Source organism: Schistocerca cancellata, chromosome 3 (genome assembly GCF_023864275.1).
Source record: "Schistocerca cancellata isolate TAMUIC-IGC-003103 chromosome 3, iqSchCanc2.1, whole genome shotgun sequence".
Classification (NCBI taxonomy): Eukaryota; Metazoa; Arthropoda; class Insecta; order Orthoptera; family Acrididae; genus Schistocerca; species Schistocerca cancellata.
This window is the reverse complement of record NC_064628.1, coordinates 271,549,741-271,563,623: the sequence shown is the minus strand read 5'-3', so window position 1 is coordinate 271,563,623 and position 13,883 is coordinate 271,549,741. Positions and strand designations below refer to the sequence as shown.

The 13,883-nt window shown below is 40.0% G+C and overlaps 1 protein-coding gene across 5 annotated transcripts in view; it reads left to right on the top strand.

Moving 5' to 3' along the window:
- Nucleotides 1-13,883, top strand: part of LOC126174928 (transmembrane GTPase Marf) — a 236,127-nt gene that overhangs the window by 187,658 nt on the left and 34,586 nt on the right. For all 5 annotated transcript variants that reach the window (XM_049921378.1, XM_049921377.1, XM_049921381.1 and 2 more), the window contains one exon: nucleotides 11,180-11,387. In XM_049921378.1, coding sequence (XP_049777335.1) covers nucleotides 11,180-11,387 — 208 coding nt within the window. The remainder of the gene's footprint in view (nucleotides 1-11,179; nucleotides 11,388-13,883) is intronic.

Sequence of the window (13,883 nt, the reverse complement as noted above, 5' to 3'; positions counted from 1 at the left end):
AATGGAATGTTGTCTACTCCCGGGGCCTTGTTTCGACTCAGGTCTTTCGGTGCTCTGTCAAACTCTTCACGCAGTATCTTATCTCCCATTTCGTCTTCATCTACATCCTCTTCCATTTCCATAATATTGTCCTCAAGTACATTGCCCTTGTATAAACCCTCTATATACTCCTTCCACCTTTCTGCCTTCCCTTCTTTGCTTAGAACTGGGTTGCCATCTGAGCTCTTGACATTCATACAAGTGGTTCTCTTCTATCCAAAGGTCTCTTTAATTTTCCTGTAGGCAGTATCTATCTTACCCCTAGTGAGACAAGCCTCTACATCCTTACATTTGTCCTCTAGCCATCCCTGCTTAGCCATTTTGCACTTCCTGTCGATATCATTTTTGAGACGTTTGTATTCCTTTTTGCCTGCTTCATTTACTGCATTTTTATATTTTCTCCTTTCATCAATTAAATTCAATATTTCTTCTGTTACCCAAGGATTTCTACTAGCCCTCGTCTTTTTACCTACTTGATCCTCTGCTGCCATCACTACTTCATCCCTCAAAGCTACCCATTCTTCTTCTACTGTATTTCTTTCCCCCATTCCTGTCAATTGTTCCCTTATGCTCTCCCTGAAACTCTCTACAACCTCTGGTTCTTTCAGTTTATCCAGGTCCCATCTCCTTAAATTCCCACCTTTTTGCAGTTTCTTCAGTTTCAATCTGCAGTTCATAACCAACAGATTGTGGTCAGAATCCACATCTGCCCCAGGAAATGTCTTACAATTTAAAACCTGGTTCCTAAATCTCTGTCTTACCATTATATAATCTATCTGATACCTTTTAGTATCTCCAGGATTCTTCCAGGTATACAACCTTCTTTTATGATTCTTGAACCAAGTGTTGGCTATGATTAAGTTATGCTCTGTGCAAAATTCTACAAGGTGGCTTCCTCTTTCATTTCTTCCCCCCAATCCATATTCACCTACTATGTTTCCTTCTCTCCCTTTTCCTACTGACGAATTCCAGTCACCCATGACTATTAAATTTTCGTCTCCCTTCACTACCTGAATAATTTCTTTTATCTCGTCATACATTTCATCTGTTTCTTCATCGTCTGCAGAGGTAGTTGGCATATAAACTTGTACTACTGTAGTAGGCATGGGCTTTGTGTCTATCTTGGCCACAATAATGCATTCACTATGATGTTTGTAGTAGCTAACCCGCACTCCTATTTTTTTATTCATTATTAAACCTACTCCTGCATTACCCCTATTTGATTTTGTATTTATAACCCTGTAATCACCTGACCAAACGATTTTGTATTTATAACCCTGTAATCACCTGACCAAACGTCTTGTTCCTCCTGCCACTGAACTTCACTAATTCCCACTATATCTAACTTTAACCTATCCATTTCCCTTTTTAAATTTTCTAACCTACCTGCCTGATTAAGGGATCTGACATTCCACGCTCCGATCCGTAGAACGCCAGTTTTCTTTCTCCTGATAACGACGTCCTCCTGAGTAGTCCCCGCCCGGAGATCCGAATGGGGGACTATTTTACCTCCGGAATATTTTACCCAAGAGGACGTCATCATCATTTAATCATACAGTAGAGCTGCATGTCCTCGGGAAAAATTACGGCTGTATTTTCCCCTTGCTTTCAACCGTTCGCAGTACCAGCACAGCAAGGCCGTTTTGGTTAATGTTACAAGGCCAGATCAGTCAGTCATCCAGACTGTTGCCCCTGCAACTACTGAAAAGGCTGCTGCCCCTCTTCAGGAACCACATGTTTGTCTGGCCTCTCAACAGATACCCCTCCGTTGTGGTTGCACCTACGGTACGGCCATCTGTATCGCTGAGGCACGCAAGCCTCCCCACCAACGGCAAGGTCCATGGTTCATGGGGGGGGGGGGGGGGGGTTATTCAAGTACAAATCCAAAATTAGCAAGCTTCACACCAATGAACAGAGGAAGTTCAAAGTTTTTGGCGGGCAGGCGGTGATGGATTCAGAAGCAGTCGGGAGAGTCTGCGTGGCAGTGGGGCCATCATTCCGTTTCACTGTCAGTTGTGAGTGAGGTGGCGACTGTGGAGTTCAAGGTTTTCAGTGTTCTTGAGTTCACGAAAAGTGAGTTTGCAGTGTAGCGGGCATTTCGTACCAAATTCGGTATTCAACCACCAACTCGTAAAAGCATACGCCATTGGTTTAAGCAATTTAAACAGACTGGGAGTGTGTGCAAAGGAAAAAGCACAGACCAACAGTGTGTGTCAGAGGATGATGTCCGATGGATTAATTACAAATTATTAAATTGATATCAAACATTATTAAAAAAAAAAGAAAAAAAGAAAGAAAAGAAAACTTTGAACTTCCTCTTTTCTTTAGTATAAAGCTTGTTCATTTTGGATTTGTACTTGGATAAATGCGAAGTTTTGAAAATTCATTTAGAATAACCCTGTATATTTTGAGCACTCTTCATCCAAGCGTAAAACACATATTTGGACAATCTTCATCCAAGCATAAAATATGTATTTGGGCAATCTTTATCCAACCATAAAACACATAATTGATTTAAAAGGATTGTTCCTCTAAATTCTTGTTGCCTTTCAGATCTTCAAAATTGTGTACATAGCTGAATGGAATTGTTAACATTTTCAAAGCTGTGAGGATTTAAGGGTTCTTTTTCACTCCATACCACAAAGTTCACTGTTGATACAACCATCACAAGTCTGAAGTTACTACATACAGTACAGGGCAGCAACCTATCTTGGTATCCTGAAATCGTTGTTCAGTATAATTCAACAATGAACCTGTAAGATAGCGGTGCTTGAAACATATTTGTAAAAGAAATGGGTAGCAGAAACTTTATTGGCCGCTAAAATAATGAAGAGTATTCAATAAAACCATGAAGACAACTCTTTTCCACCTTAACTGAAATGACAACAAAAAAGAGTTGTATCTGATAGAATTAAAAGATGTTTTTACAGTGCTTTATGCAGTTATAAAATTACCCAAATTTAAGGTAGTTGGTGGCAAATACAAGCAAAATTTAGTAACTTTGGAGGGTAATAATATTGTAGGGGAGTTCGTAAGTCAGTAATTTCCTGTCAGGCAGACAGACATCGCACTGACGGGTTAATATTTTCCGAGTGCCCTTTATTCACTACGTATTCCTTGTTGAAGTATGGGAAAAAATTGTTTTGACAAACTTTTTTTATCAAGTTTGAAGAAAGATCATGGAACTGAAATTTGACAGAAATTAATGCACATTCAGTAGGAAGATTCTACACAAATTTCAAGCTAAATTGAAGTGGTAGAACTGGGTCCCTATGGGAAAATCCAAGAGCACTTTCCTGGTACTGCAAACATTATTGATATTGCTGTTAGCATCACTAGCATTGAGAAACAGCTGAGGTCACTCAAATTGACCAAAGCGCTAGAGCCCAGTGAAATCTGTATCAGATTCTATACGGAATTTATATGTCACTTTTAAATCGTAATACATTATAGAGCCCTAAAAAGAAAAACTTAGCCCAGTAGATAGTTGAAAGAACGAACAGCTCATATGTCGACAAGTGATTAGCAGAAGTGATGCATGAAACTCGTGACCCATAACTCTGTCAGTGTATCTTCCTTCCTAAGCACTTATTGTGGATCATCAGAGTGAATACGACCCGGGACAACTGGGAGATCCAGGAAAAAGCCGGGAAGTATTTCATCCGGGAGAAAACTGTGAAAAATTGAGAAATTTTTTAGAATTCCAGGACTTTTTCATTGTTTGTTTTCAGTTAATTTTTTGTAGTTTTGACTGGTAAGAACTGATACTTAACAAAAGATATTACTGTATCCCGCTACTGCAGAATAATATTGCAGCAAAGAGAAAGAAAAGAAATTAAACTTAAATTGCAAAGGAAATGCACCTTACACAACAACGAAACACAGTGCTCATACAAGCGTCTGCCAACAGCAAAATGTGTCAAAGGCTTTAAGGAGACTATGCAATGCTTCATAACAACAAATTGCCTCTGATGAGCGTGATGTCACAACTGTTTACATTTAGATTCGTTTTAGCAGTAACGAGCAGGCTCATGCGCATGCGCATTTGAGTCGCTGATGAGTAGTACCTTCTCCCACTTCTGGCTACAGAAATTTGGTTGTTGGCTGTGTAAGCTATCACAGCAAGCAGATAGATGCAACTGGGAAAAATTTTACTCCCGCCCCCAACCTGTCAGATTCACACATGTGCATTAGGCACAGATCAGGCTGGGGGGGGGGGGGGGGGGGCAATTATTCATATTCTTGAGCAAAAAAAACCTTGTTTCACAAAGCGCCTAGCATCCAGCGCATGTTGGTCTATCGATTACTCATATGATTTTGAAACTCATCCCTGTTGGTTTTTGACCACATTCTAAGCTGATTTCTGAATGAATCATAAGTTGATTTTTGAATGCGTGCATAGTGTATGTGATGTCCATCAGGGGAATCCTCGTCGTATCTAGAAATAAACTTTCCTGCAGGCAAAAGAGTATGGGGCTATACGAGCTGAGCTAGCTAAACGGGTGAATGCCAATCGCTGTCTGATTATGTGGTTGATTGGGTTTGCAAATGACCAGCGTTGTTATAATTACTAGCGAAATCCATAGGTTCAAACTACCAGAATGGGAATAATTAATACGAATAACAGGTAAGAAAGGTTACATATTATCTCCTCGGTGTATCCAAGAAAATAAAAATTTTGACAGAAAGTTTTTGAAATTACAATGAAATGAACACCCTTAGCTGCCTACAGGTGTTGACATACGTCAACGGGGAAAGATGAAAATGTGTGCCCTGACCGGGACTCGAACTTGGGATCTCCTGTTTACTCCAAGAAAATTTACGTCCCGAAAACCACACTGAAAAGCTTAATATTAAGTTGAGGCCTACTTCATTGGGAATCTGCACCTGCGTCATTGTAGCTGTGCAAGCGTGGTGGCGCCTGTTATCTGGCGCTCTCTGGCAACTACTGAAACAAACCTGTTTCTAACATGTTGCGGGAAAATATTGCAGATGGTGGTTTGAAAAGAGTTACTTTCAAAGTAAATTTCCGTTCACAGAAGTTGGACTACTTGCGAGAATGTACGATGAATTTCTTAAATCACAGAGCATTTGCCTCTAATTTTTAATCAACTCTTTGGTGATGAGCCATTTAGAGGAATTTCGAGCCCAGAAGATCAGACATATATCTCGTTGTTATGAGCAAATTGATGTAGTACTACGGGAAGCCCTCTTTCCTCTCTGGTAACTAATTTATTTGTGGAAAACTTCGAGGACAAGTCACTGGACTTGACTAAAAATTTTGCTGGCACATTTGTGTTATATATCCTAATGTGTAACACGCGCGAAAAGATCAACATTATATATGAAAGCTCAGCTTCTCTTGCAGTATGTGAAAGCTTGGCTTTTCTAGTAGCAACATTACGTATATTAATGTAAAACATTAACTTTTCCAGTTTGTATATTTGCGCTAGTTAACAGTGATGTTGCTATTGGCTGAGCACATCACATGCCCTATGGTCTGAATATCCGCTGTCATCGGCTGGCGAGATCACATGACATGAACTATGACTGGCTTACATAAGCGCATCACAGTCTCGATTTCAGTGGTTCGGAAAGTAACATGTGGTGTTTGGTGGAATTCAAATTTATACTTTTGTAATAGAAAAATATGCAGCGTACAAGTTGCTGCCTATCAAAGATCTTTCCAAAACATTTTTCTTTCCTTGAGTTTCGTTTTCTAAAGTGCCGGTAAATTCTATGCCTCTGTGTAAAAACATAACCATTCAAGGGATTGATAAGTTTTACAATTCCGATCAAAAATCTAATGTCATTTAATATGGACAAATGTGTTTTCGAATGTAAATATTGCGAAAGGATCACTTCAGAAGTTTTTCTTTTCAGCACCACTGGAAAGAGCACACTTTTCTCCACTAGAAATGTCTTGCTGTATCTTAAAGTTGATTCAGCAAAGGGGTGAAAAGTAAGGTTTAACTTAAAAAGAAAAATTGTTCCCAGTATGCTACCATTGCAAGATGGTACATCTTGCTCAATGCAAGTGCCAGGTCAAGCAACAGTGGTGATTGGCAAACTGATGCCAAGAAATAGAAGATGAAAGTAAGCTACAAGAAGAATGATTTGCAAATGGCTGTACTTTATCTGGAACTTGCCAAAATCACCAGTTTTTGTCAGTGGATTTCAACCACACTCAATTAGCTGGGTTTCAAGTGACACAACTAGTTTTGTGACCTCGGTTTATTAATCAACTGACACCAGTGTGGTTTTAGTGTCATTTTTAAGTCTTATTCCTGGCCAATACATTGCTTGCATCTACAACAATATGGTGAATTGGTAACATGTCTGAAGTTGATGCTGAAGAACACAGTGTCTTAGTGAAATTCATGTACCCTGTTGGTCCAGCTCACCCAATCTGTTGGCCTGAAAGAAAAGATAAATATTGTATTCCTGAACAGCACACCATCATGAATATTGCAGCAATGTTTGATAACATCATCATGCCCATCTTGTCTTTGTAGCCATACATGGTCACTACCAGAATAGAGACAGAAACTGACTCAGCTAATGGTTTTTAATCAGATTCCCACGATTATCATGGCTATTTGGAACACCACGATTGGTCTACCAGTTGTCATTCTTGCTTGTCTTGAACTTATGGGTTCAGCAACGTATACCATGTTGCGTGCGATCATAACATATTACACATGACTTGTGTTGAAGTTCAATCTCATAACTGGCCCCTTTGGTAAAGTGACTTGTAAGGTGCAACAGGATGTTGCTAGCGCAGAAAGTTGTTCGCTTTCCAGTGGTGCTAGAAAGAAGAATTTTTGAAATGACCTTTTTGCAATATTTGCATCAGAACGTGCTCGTTTGTCTTGATTTTAAATTCGATGCCATGTTTGTAATTGGGTATAATCAGAAATAATTGACTAAGTAGAAAGATACGCTAATAGAGTCATGCGCCATGCACCGTTAAGAATTGTGCAAAGTTGTAGTTCCTTTGCATTTTTTCTTCTGTAGATATCTGATACCAAAGATGGTCAAAAAATCTGTATTATTTTCTCTGCAGGTTTTTTGAGCCACTTTAATGTATTATGATGGCTCACAAAATGCTTTACATGCTGCCACACTCAATTTTCTGACTCACAGACAAAAGTTATCAAAGACCTGAAAGCAAGAGTTTCCTTCTTTCTTTTGTCTTGCTATGAAAGAACTTCAAACATTGGGTTTTGTTTGTTTTTCAAGCACATTTGTTGAAAAGTCATCCAAATAGAAGGCCACTGTTTCTTATATACTTAAATCTCGTAATTTAAAATTTTGCACAGATTCATTTGTAGGGCAGGTCTACATGCAAAGCAAATTTCAGGAAAATTTGAAGCACAAAGCGTGGGAAGCTCATGATGACTTGAGATGGAATGACCATACAGCAAAATACCAATCATTTCTAATGCCAGTACTGTGTTGATTATGATAATCTTTTGAATGATTAGAGCAAAAAATGTGCGTGTCATTAAATATTAATATAATAGAGGGGAACATTCCACGTGGGAAAAATATATCTAAAAACAAAGATACGTGACTTACCAAAAGAAAGCGCTGGCAGGTCGATAGACACACAAACATACACACAAAATTCTAGCTTTCGCAGCCAACAGCTGCTTCGTCAGGAAAGAGGGAAGGAGAGGGAAAGACGAAAGGATGTGGGTTTTAAGGGAGACGGTAAGGAGTCATTCCAATCCCGGGAGCGGAAAGACTTACCTTAGGGGGAAAAAAGGACGGGTATATACTCTCGCGCGCGCGCGCACACACACACATACAGACACAAGCAGACATATTAAAAGGCAAAGAGTTTGGGCAGAGATGTCAGTCAAGGCGGAAGTGCAGAGGCAAAGATGTTGTTGAATGACAGGTGACGTATGAGTGGCGGCAACTTGAAATTAGCAGAGATTGAGGCCTGGTGAATAACGGGAAGAGAGGATATATTGAAGGGCAAGTTCTCATCTCCGGAGCTCGGATAGGTTGGTGTTAGTGGGAAGTATCCAGATAACCCGGACGGCGTAACACTGTGCCAAGATGTGCTGGCCATGCACCAAGGCATGTTTAGCCGCAGGGTGATCCTCATTACCAACAAACACTGTCTGCCTGTGTCCATTCATGCGAATGGACTGTTTGTTGCTGGTCATTCCCACATAGAATGCGTCACAGTGTAGGCAGGTCAGTTGGTAAATCACGTGGGTGCTCTCACACGTGGCTCTGTCTTTGATCGTGTACACCTTCCGGGTTACAGGACTGGAGTAAGTGGTGGTGGGAGGGTGCATGGGACAGGTTTTACACCGGGGGCGGTTACAAGGGTAGGAGCGAGAGGGTAGGGAAGGTGGTTTGGGGATTTCATAGGGATGAACTAAGAGGTTACGAAGGTTAGGTGGACGGCGGAAAGACACTCTTGGTGGAGTGGGGAGGATTTCATGAAGGATGGATCTCATTTCAGGGCAGGATTTGAGGAAGTCATGAAATCCTCCCCACTCCACCAAGAGTGTTCATCCCTATGAAATCTCCAAACCACTTTCCCTACCCTCTGGCTCCTACCCTTGTAACCGCCCCCGGTGTAAAACCTGTCCCATGCACCCTCCCACCACCACTTACTCCAGTCCTGTAACCCGGAAGGTGTACACGATCAAAGGCAGAGTGACGTGTGAGAGCACCCACGTGATTTACCAACTGACCTGCCTACACTGTGACGCATTCTATGTGGGAATGACCAGCAACAAACTGTCCATTCGCATGAATGGACACAGGCAGACAGTGTTTGTTGGTAATGAGGATCTCCCTGTGGCTAAACATGCCTAGGTGCACAGCCAGCACATCTTGGCACAGTGTTACGCCGTCCGGGTTATCTGGATACTTCCCACTAACACCAACCTATCCGAACTCCGGAGATGGGAACTTGCCCTCTAATATATCCTCTCTTCCCGTTATCCACCAGGCCTCAATCTCTGCTAATTTCAAGTTGCCGCCACTCATACCTCACCTGTCATTCAACAACATCTTTGCCTCTGCACTTCCGCCTCGACTGACATCTCTGCCCAAACTCTTTGCCTTTTAATATGTCTGCTTGTGTCTTTATCTCTCTCTGTGTGTGTGTGTGTGTGTGTGTGTGTGTGTGTGTGTGTGTGTGTGTGTGTGTGCGCGCGCGCGCGAGTGTATACCCGTCCTTTTTTCCCCCTAAGGTAAGTCTTTCCACTCCCGGGATTGAAATGAGTCCTTACCCTCTCCCTTAAAACCCACATCCTTTCGTCTTTCCCTCTCCTTCCCTCTTTCCTGACGAGGCAACCGTTGGTTGCGAAAGCTAGAATTTTGTGTGTATGTTTGTGTGACTATCGACCTGCCAGCGCTTTCTTTAGGTAAGTCACACATCTTTGTTTTTAGATAATTAAATATTAAGATTTGCAAACATTAGCGCTTGTCCCAAAAAGTTGATTAATACTACGAGAGATTACCGAATTCACAGTTTCAACAAGAATGCTAGAAAGCTTAAACAGTAGTTGATTATGTTAGCAGTGACTGGTGAGAAGGGAAAAGTTCTTGGTAGCATAAAAGGCAGGGTTTTAGCTTTCTTAGAGGATGATGAATTAAGCCAGTATGAAAATGGCATTAAATAGAATGTTGCGTGTAAAAACAACAAAACTTTTTGCAGAAGCCATACTTCATTGATATATTAAAGAATTAACTACAATAATTCTTTTTAAATATAACATGCACATGTGAAAGTGAGGTTTGCAAATCTTTTAGCAGTTGCATTTTCAAACTCAGTTTTTTTAACCTTGTCCAGAAGGTCTCCAAAACAAACATAACTTTTCTGGTAAAAAACATTGGCACTTTCTAAAGAAACAAAAATTAAGAAGTGTGGTGCATATTATTTGAAACTAACTGGCAGATTAAAATTGTTTACTCTACTAGAACTCGAACCAGGACCTTTGCCTTTTTTGGGCAGTCTCTACCATATCGTTCTGTGATAATATTTTGCAGCATGACATTAATGCACAGATTTCATCAAAAATTGATGGCGTGTTTACATAGCAATAATTTATAGAATACTCACAAATAACTGCTGGAGTTTAGTAGAATTGATGACAACGGTAACTTACGTGCAGAACAACTGAAGGTCATTCAGAATACTTTGCATGTACAAAAATTATTGCAGTCACAAAATGTTCAAAAAATTGTTGTAACTGATTTTTTCACAACTTTCACCTTGCATAGCATGAAAATGATGAACGATTCAGCTCTGAAATTTTGTCACTGCAGTGAGCAAAAAAATGTTTGTGTCTAATCCAGACATATAACCTACATTACTACAATTTTTAATTTTAAGCTGGCTTGAATGTGGCCTAAACTCACACTACATATTGCAGCCCTCTACTGGAAACCTACTAAAACCATGAATTACAGGAATCTCCCTATTATATGGGTGCTGATTGTACAGTTTGTGAATTATTGACTCCTAGTTTAGCAATCTTAAAAACTGAAATGTAATGTATTCTGTTGTAACGGGGACAAATATTTTTGTTTAGAATATGGCGTTAAGCACTTGACTCATGTTTAACACTGGAAGACGATGTAAGATCAAATCCCTCCATCAGATATCTTTGAAATATGTTTCCAATTTTTCCCCATTTTATTTCAGTTAAATATGGAGACTATACTCTTGTAACATATCCATGGTCAATTTCCATTCAGTATGTTTGCCTTGTCCTTTCCCTAGGAGCTGAAGGTCAGTAATTTTCAGTACAGTGTTTCAGACATACAATATGTAACTAACACAGTGGGCTTACAAATTTGATGTGTAGCATGTTTTGTTAACCCAGTAAATTGCAGTTTCTGTTAAAAAAAGTGTATTTTGGAATGTGTGTTTTCTGCTATCCCTGCAGTCTTGATCTGTATAAACCCAGGTAATTGGGAGTGTGCTGTATTTGTATCTTGTGCTCAAATTTAATTTTACTCTGCATGGAATATCTGTGCAAAATTTCTCTGAGATTGGAGATGGTTGAGTGAAGACCACAGACCCACATTGTGTGGAATGACTGTTAAATTTACTTTTCCTTTACTAATACAGCCATTCACACAATTTTGGTCATTTTGGTAGGTCTCAAAAGCACTCAGTGAGGAAATTCGTCGTTTGTCTGTCCTTGTGGATGAGTTCAACTTACCATTTCATCCAGAACAATTGGTTCTCAACGTGTACAAGAAAGAACTGCATGCTCACGTGGAAAATGGACTGGGTAGCAATCTTCGTGCACGGCTTTCTACAGCATTGGCCATGAACATTGAGAACAGTCAACGAGAAATGACAGGTTTGTCTCTTATGTTCTTATTGCTTTGTTTTGTTAAAAGCTGTGACAGTAATGTAGCTTTTGTTAAGAAAGTATTGCCTGAAAACTTCGGCCATACTATTTGGCTTGGATACACATTATCACGGACAGTTATAGTTGTGTAATAACTAATATTTGCAGTGTAAGGTGTGCATCTTGAATGACTTTTCTTATGTACTATTTTTTAATTAGCTGGACAAGTTGGATGACAATATATAGGCTTCGAAGGGAGAGGGGAGACAGTAAATAAAATGAAGTAACAACAGACCAAAATAGACATGAGAGAAATCTTGGAGCCCATATTTAAACAAGCAAATATTTCTGAGATTGTGTAATCTTATTTAAAAAAGAAAACATCTATTGTGCATAGCGTATGTTAAGATTCCTCATTCTGACTTCTTAGGCAGAGGTTGGTATGCCCTAATTGAAAGAGAGGGGAACCTCTTGTCTGGATGTTCACGCGATACAGTTTGTTGAAATACCAATAAAAATTAGTACAGAGCTACAGCATGCCATGCATTTGTCATGTGTCACACTGCTTACAGTAACCTTTGGATGGAATAAATTTAGAACTGTTTTTTGATCTTTTAGTATGTCTAGAAGGAAATACATTTATAGTTGTCTTATCTAGTCAAGTTAATGCACAGAGCATGTTGAAACCCCACAGCATTAGTGTGTGTAATCAACCAGGATGCGATAAAAGTGTCTCCAAGGCCGAGCCAGAGAGGTTTGCCTCACAACCTGGGCAGATGTCGCAGCAATCACTTTGCTTCATGCACAGCAGCCCAGTATAAGCCCAGCACACCAGGCCCTAGGCCCCACTTACACTTATTTGCTTATTGTATACTCACCTACAGATGTGTTCTATAATTATGAGACATTGTACTGTTCTGTATTCATATAGTGTTATTGTGGATCTCTTCATATAGATGCAGAATAAAACTTAGTTGGTGATTTCTGATATTGTATGTGAACAACATTACAACATACTTTGCAATGAGTGCAGTATTCTGTTGTGCGTTTCATTTCTTTGGTTTAACATACAGCCAACATGTCAGTAGAAGAAGTTGTTAAATCTCTTGTTGAACAACAGTGATCTCTCATTGACCAGTAGCAGGCTTTGGTGAATAACAGCAAGCTCTCACCGACCAACAGAGACACTCTCCTGGGCAGTAAACAATTTGGCGCACCAGGTTTGATGCAACCCCACCGTTTCTTGTGTATGATGACTGTGTGAAAAATTGGGAAGCATATGAAAAATGCCTCCGGCAACATTTTCAAGCTTCTGGAGTCACTGACCCCAATTTGTGTAAGGCTCTTTTCATAGATTTCTCCTCTCCTTTTGTGTCGGCTAGTTCCCACTGCTTGTATTGAGTTTTACCATTATTAAAAGTGGCTGCAAAAGTTGTACAGAGCATGGGCAGCAGAACGTCATGGGCTTAGCTGACATTTCCAGTTTGTTACTGAGGCCCACCAGAACTCGGATGCTATTTGATGGTTGGTGATGCTATAATACCCCAGGCCTGTCATTGAGAAGTTCATGAATGTGCTTTACAGTGTGAAGTATGTGCGATGTTAAAACTTCAAGTGGACCCGGGCACAGCAGTGGCTGTGTTAAATTCTCAAACCTGTGTTGCTCTTGGGTGTCTAGCATTGTTCCCTGTATCTCGACATCTGGTGATTTACAATAAACAGCAAATACTCTTTTTGGGACACTTATCTGCTTCTGTACTGTATAAAGCAGTTGTTCAGCCTTTGACCTTTCTAGTAGTGGATGATGCCAATACTGAGAACTTATTTGGGTTAGGTACCTTTTGGATTTTCTATTTCAGATGAAATGCATCTGGTATTGGATAAAATTCTGCACCAGCCTTTTGGATTTTCTATTTCAGATGAAATGCATTTGGTATCGGATCAAATTCTGCACCAACAACTGGATGCACTCTACTCAGAACATTCTTCCCTGTTTTCTGAAGCTCTAGGGTGTGCAATTAAGTTAAAGGCTCACATAACGATGAAGCTGATGGCGTGCCCCATTTCTTTTCATGCCCACCCAGTCCTGGTAGCTTTAGGGAGCAAGTCAAATTGGAACTAGATCAACTTAAATCCTGTGTGTTATCACACCTGTCTCCTCTAGTGAATGTGTGCTGCATTGGTAATTGTCAAAATATGTAACAGCAGCATTTGGTTCTGTCTTGATTTTAAAGTTGGGTGCTTTAAGTACTTGTCTGCTTTAAGTACTTGTCTGATATTGTGGTCTCATGTTCCTCAACAGATTAACACTTCATACCTTGTTCATGGTGCTGTCAGTTTGAAATGTAATTTGGACAAATCACAATTTTTCCAATCATATGTCATCCATCACAGTCAAGCCTTTATGCCAGCATGTCAATGCCATTAGAGCTTTGCACATCCTACCAATATCAAAGAGTTGCAGGCCTTTCTATGAAAGATTTTCTACTACCATAAAGTTCTCAT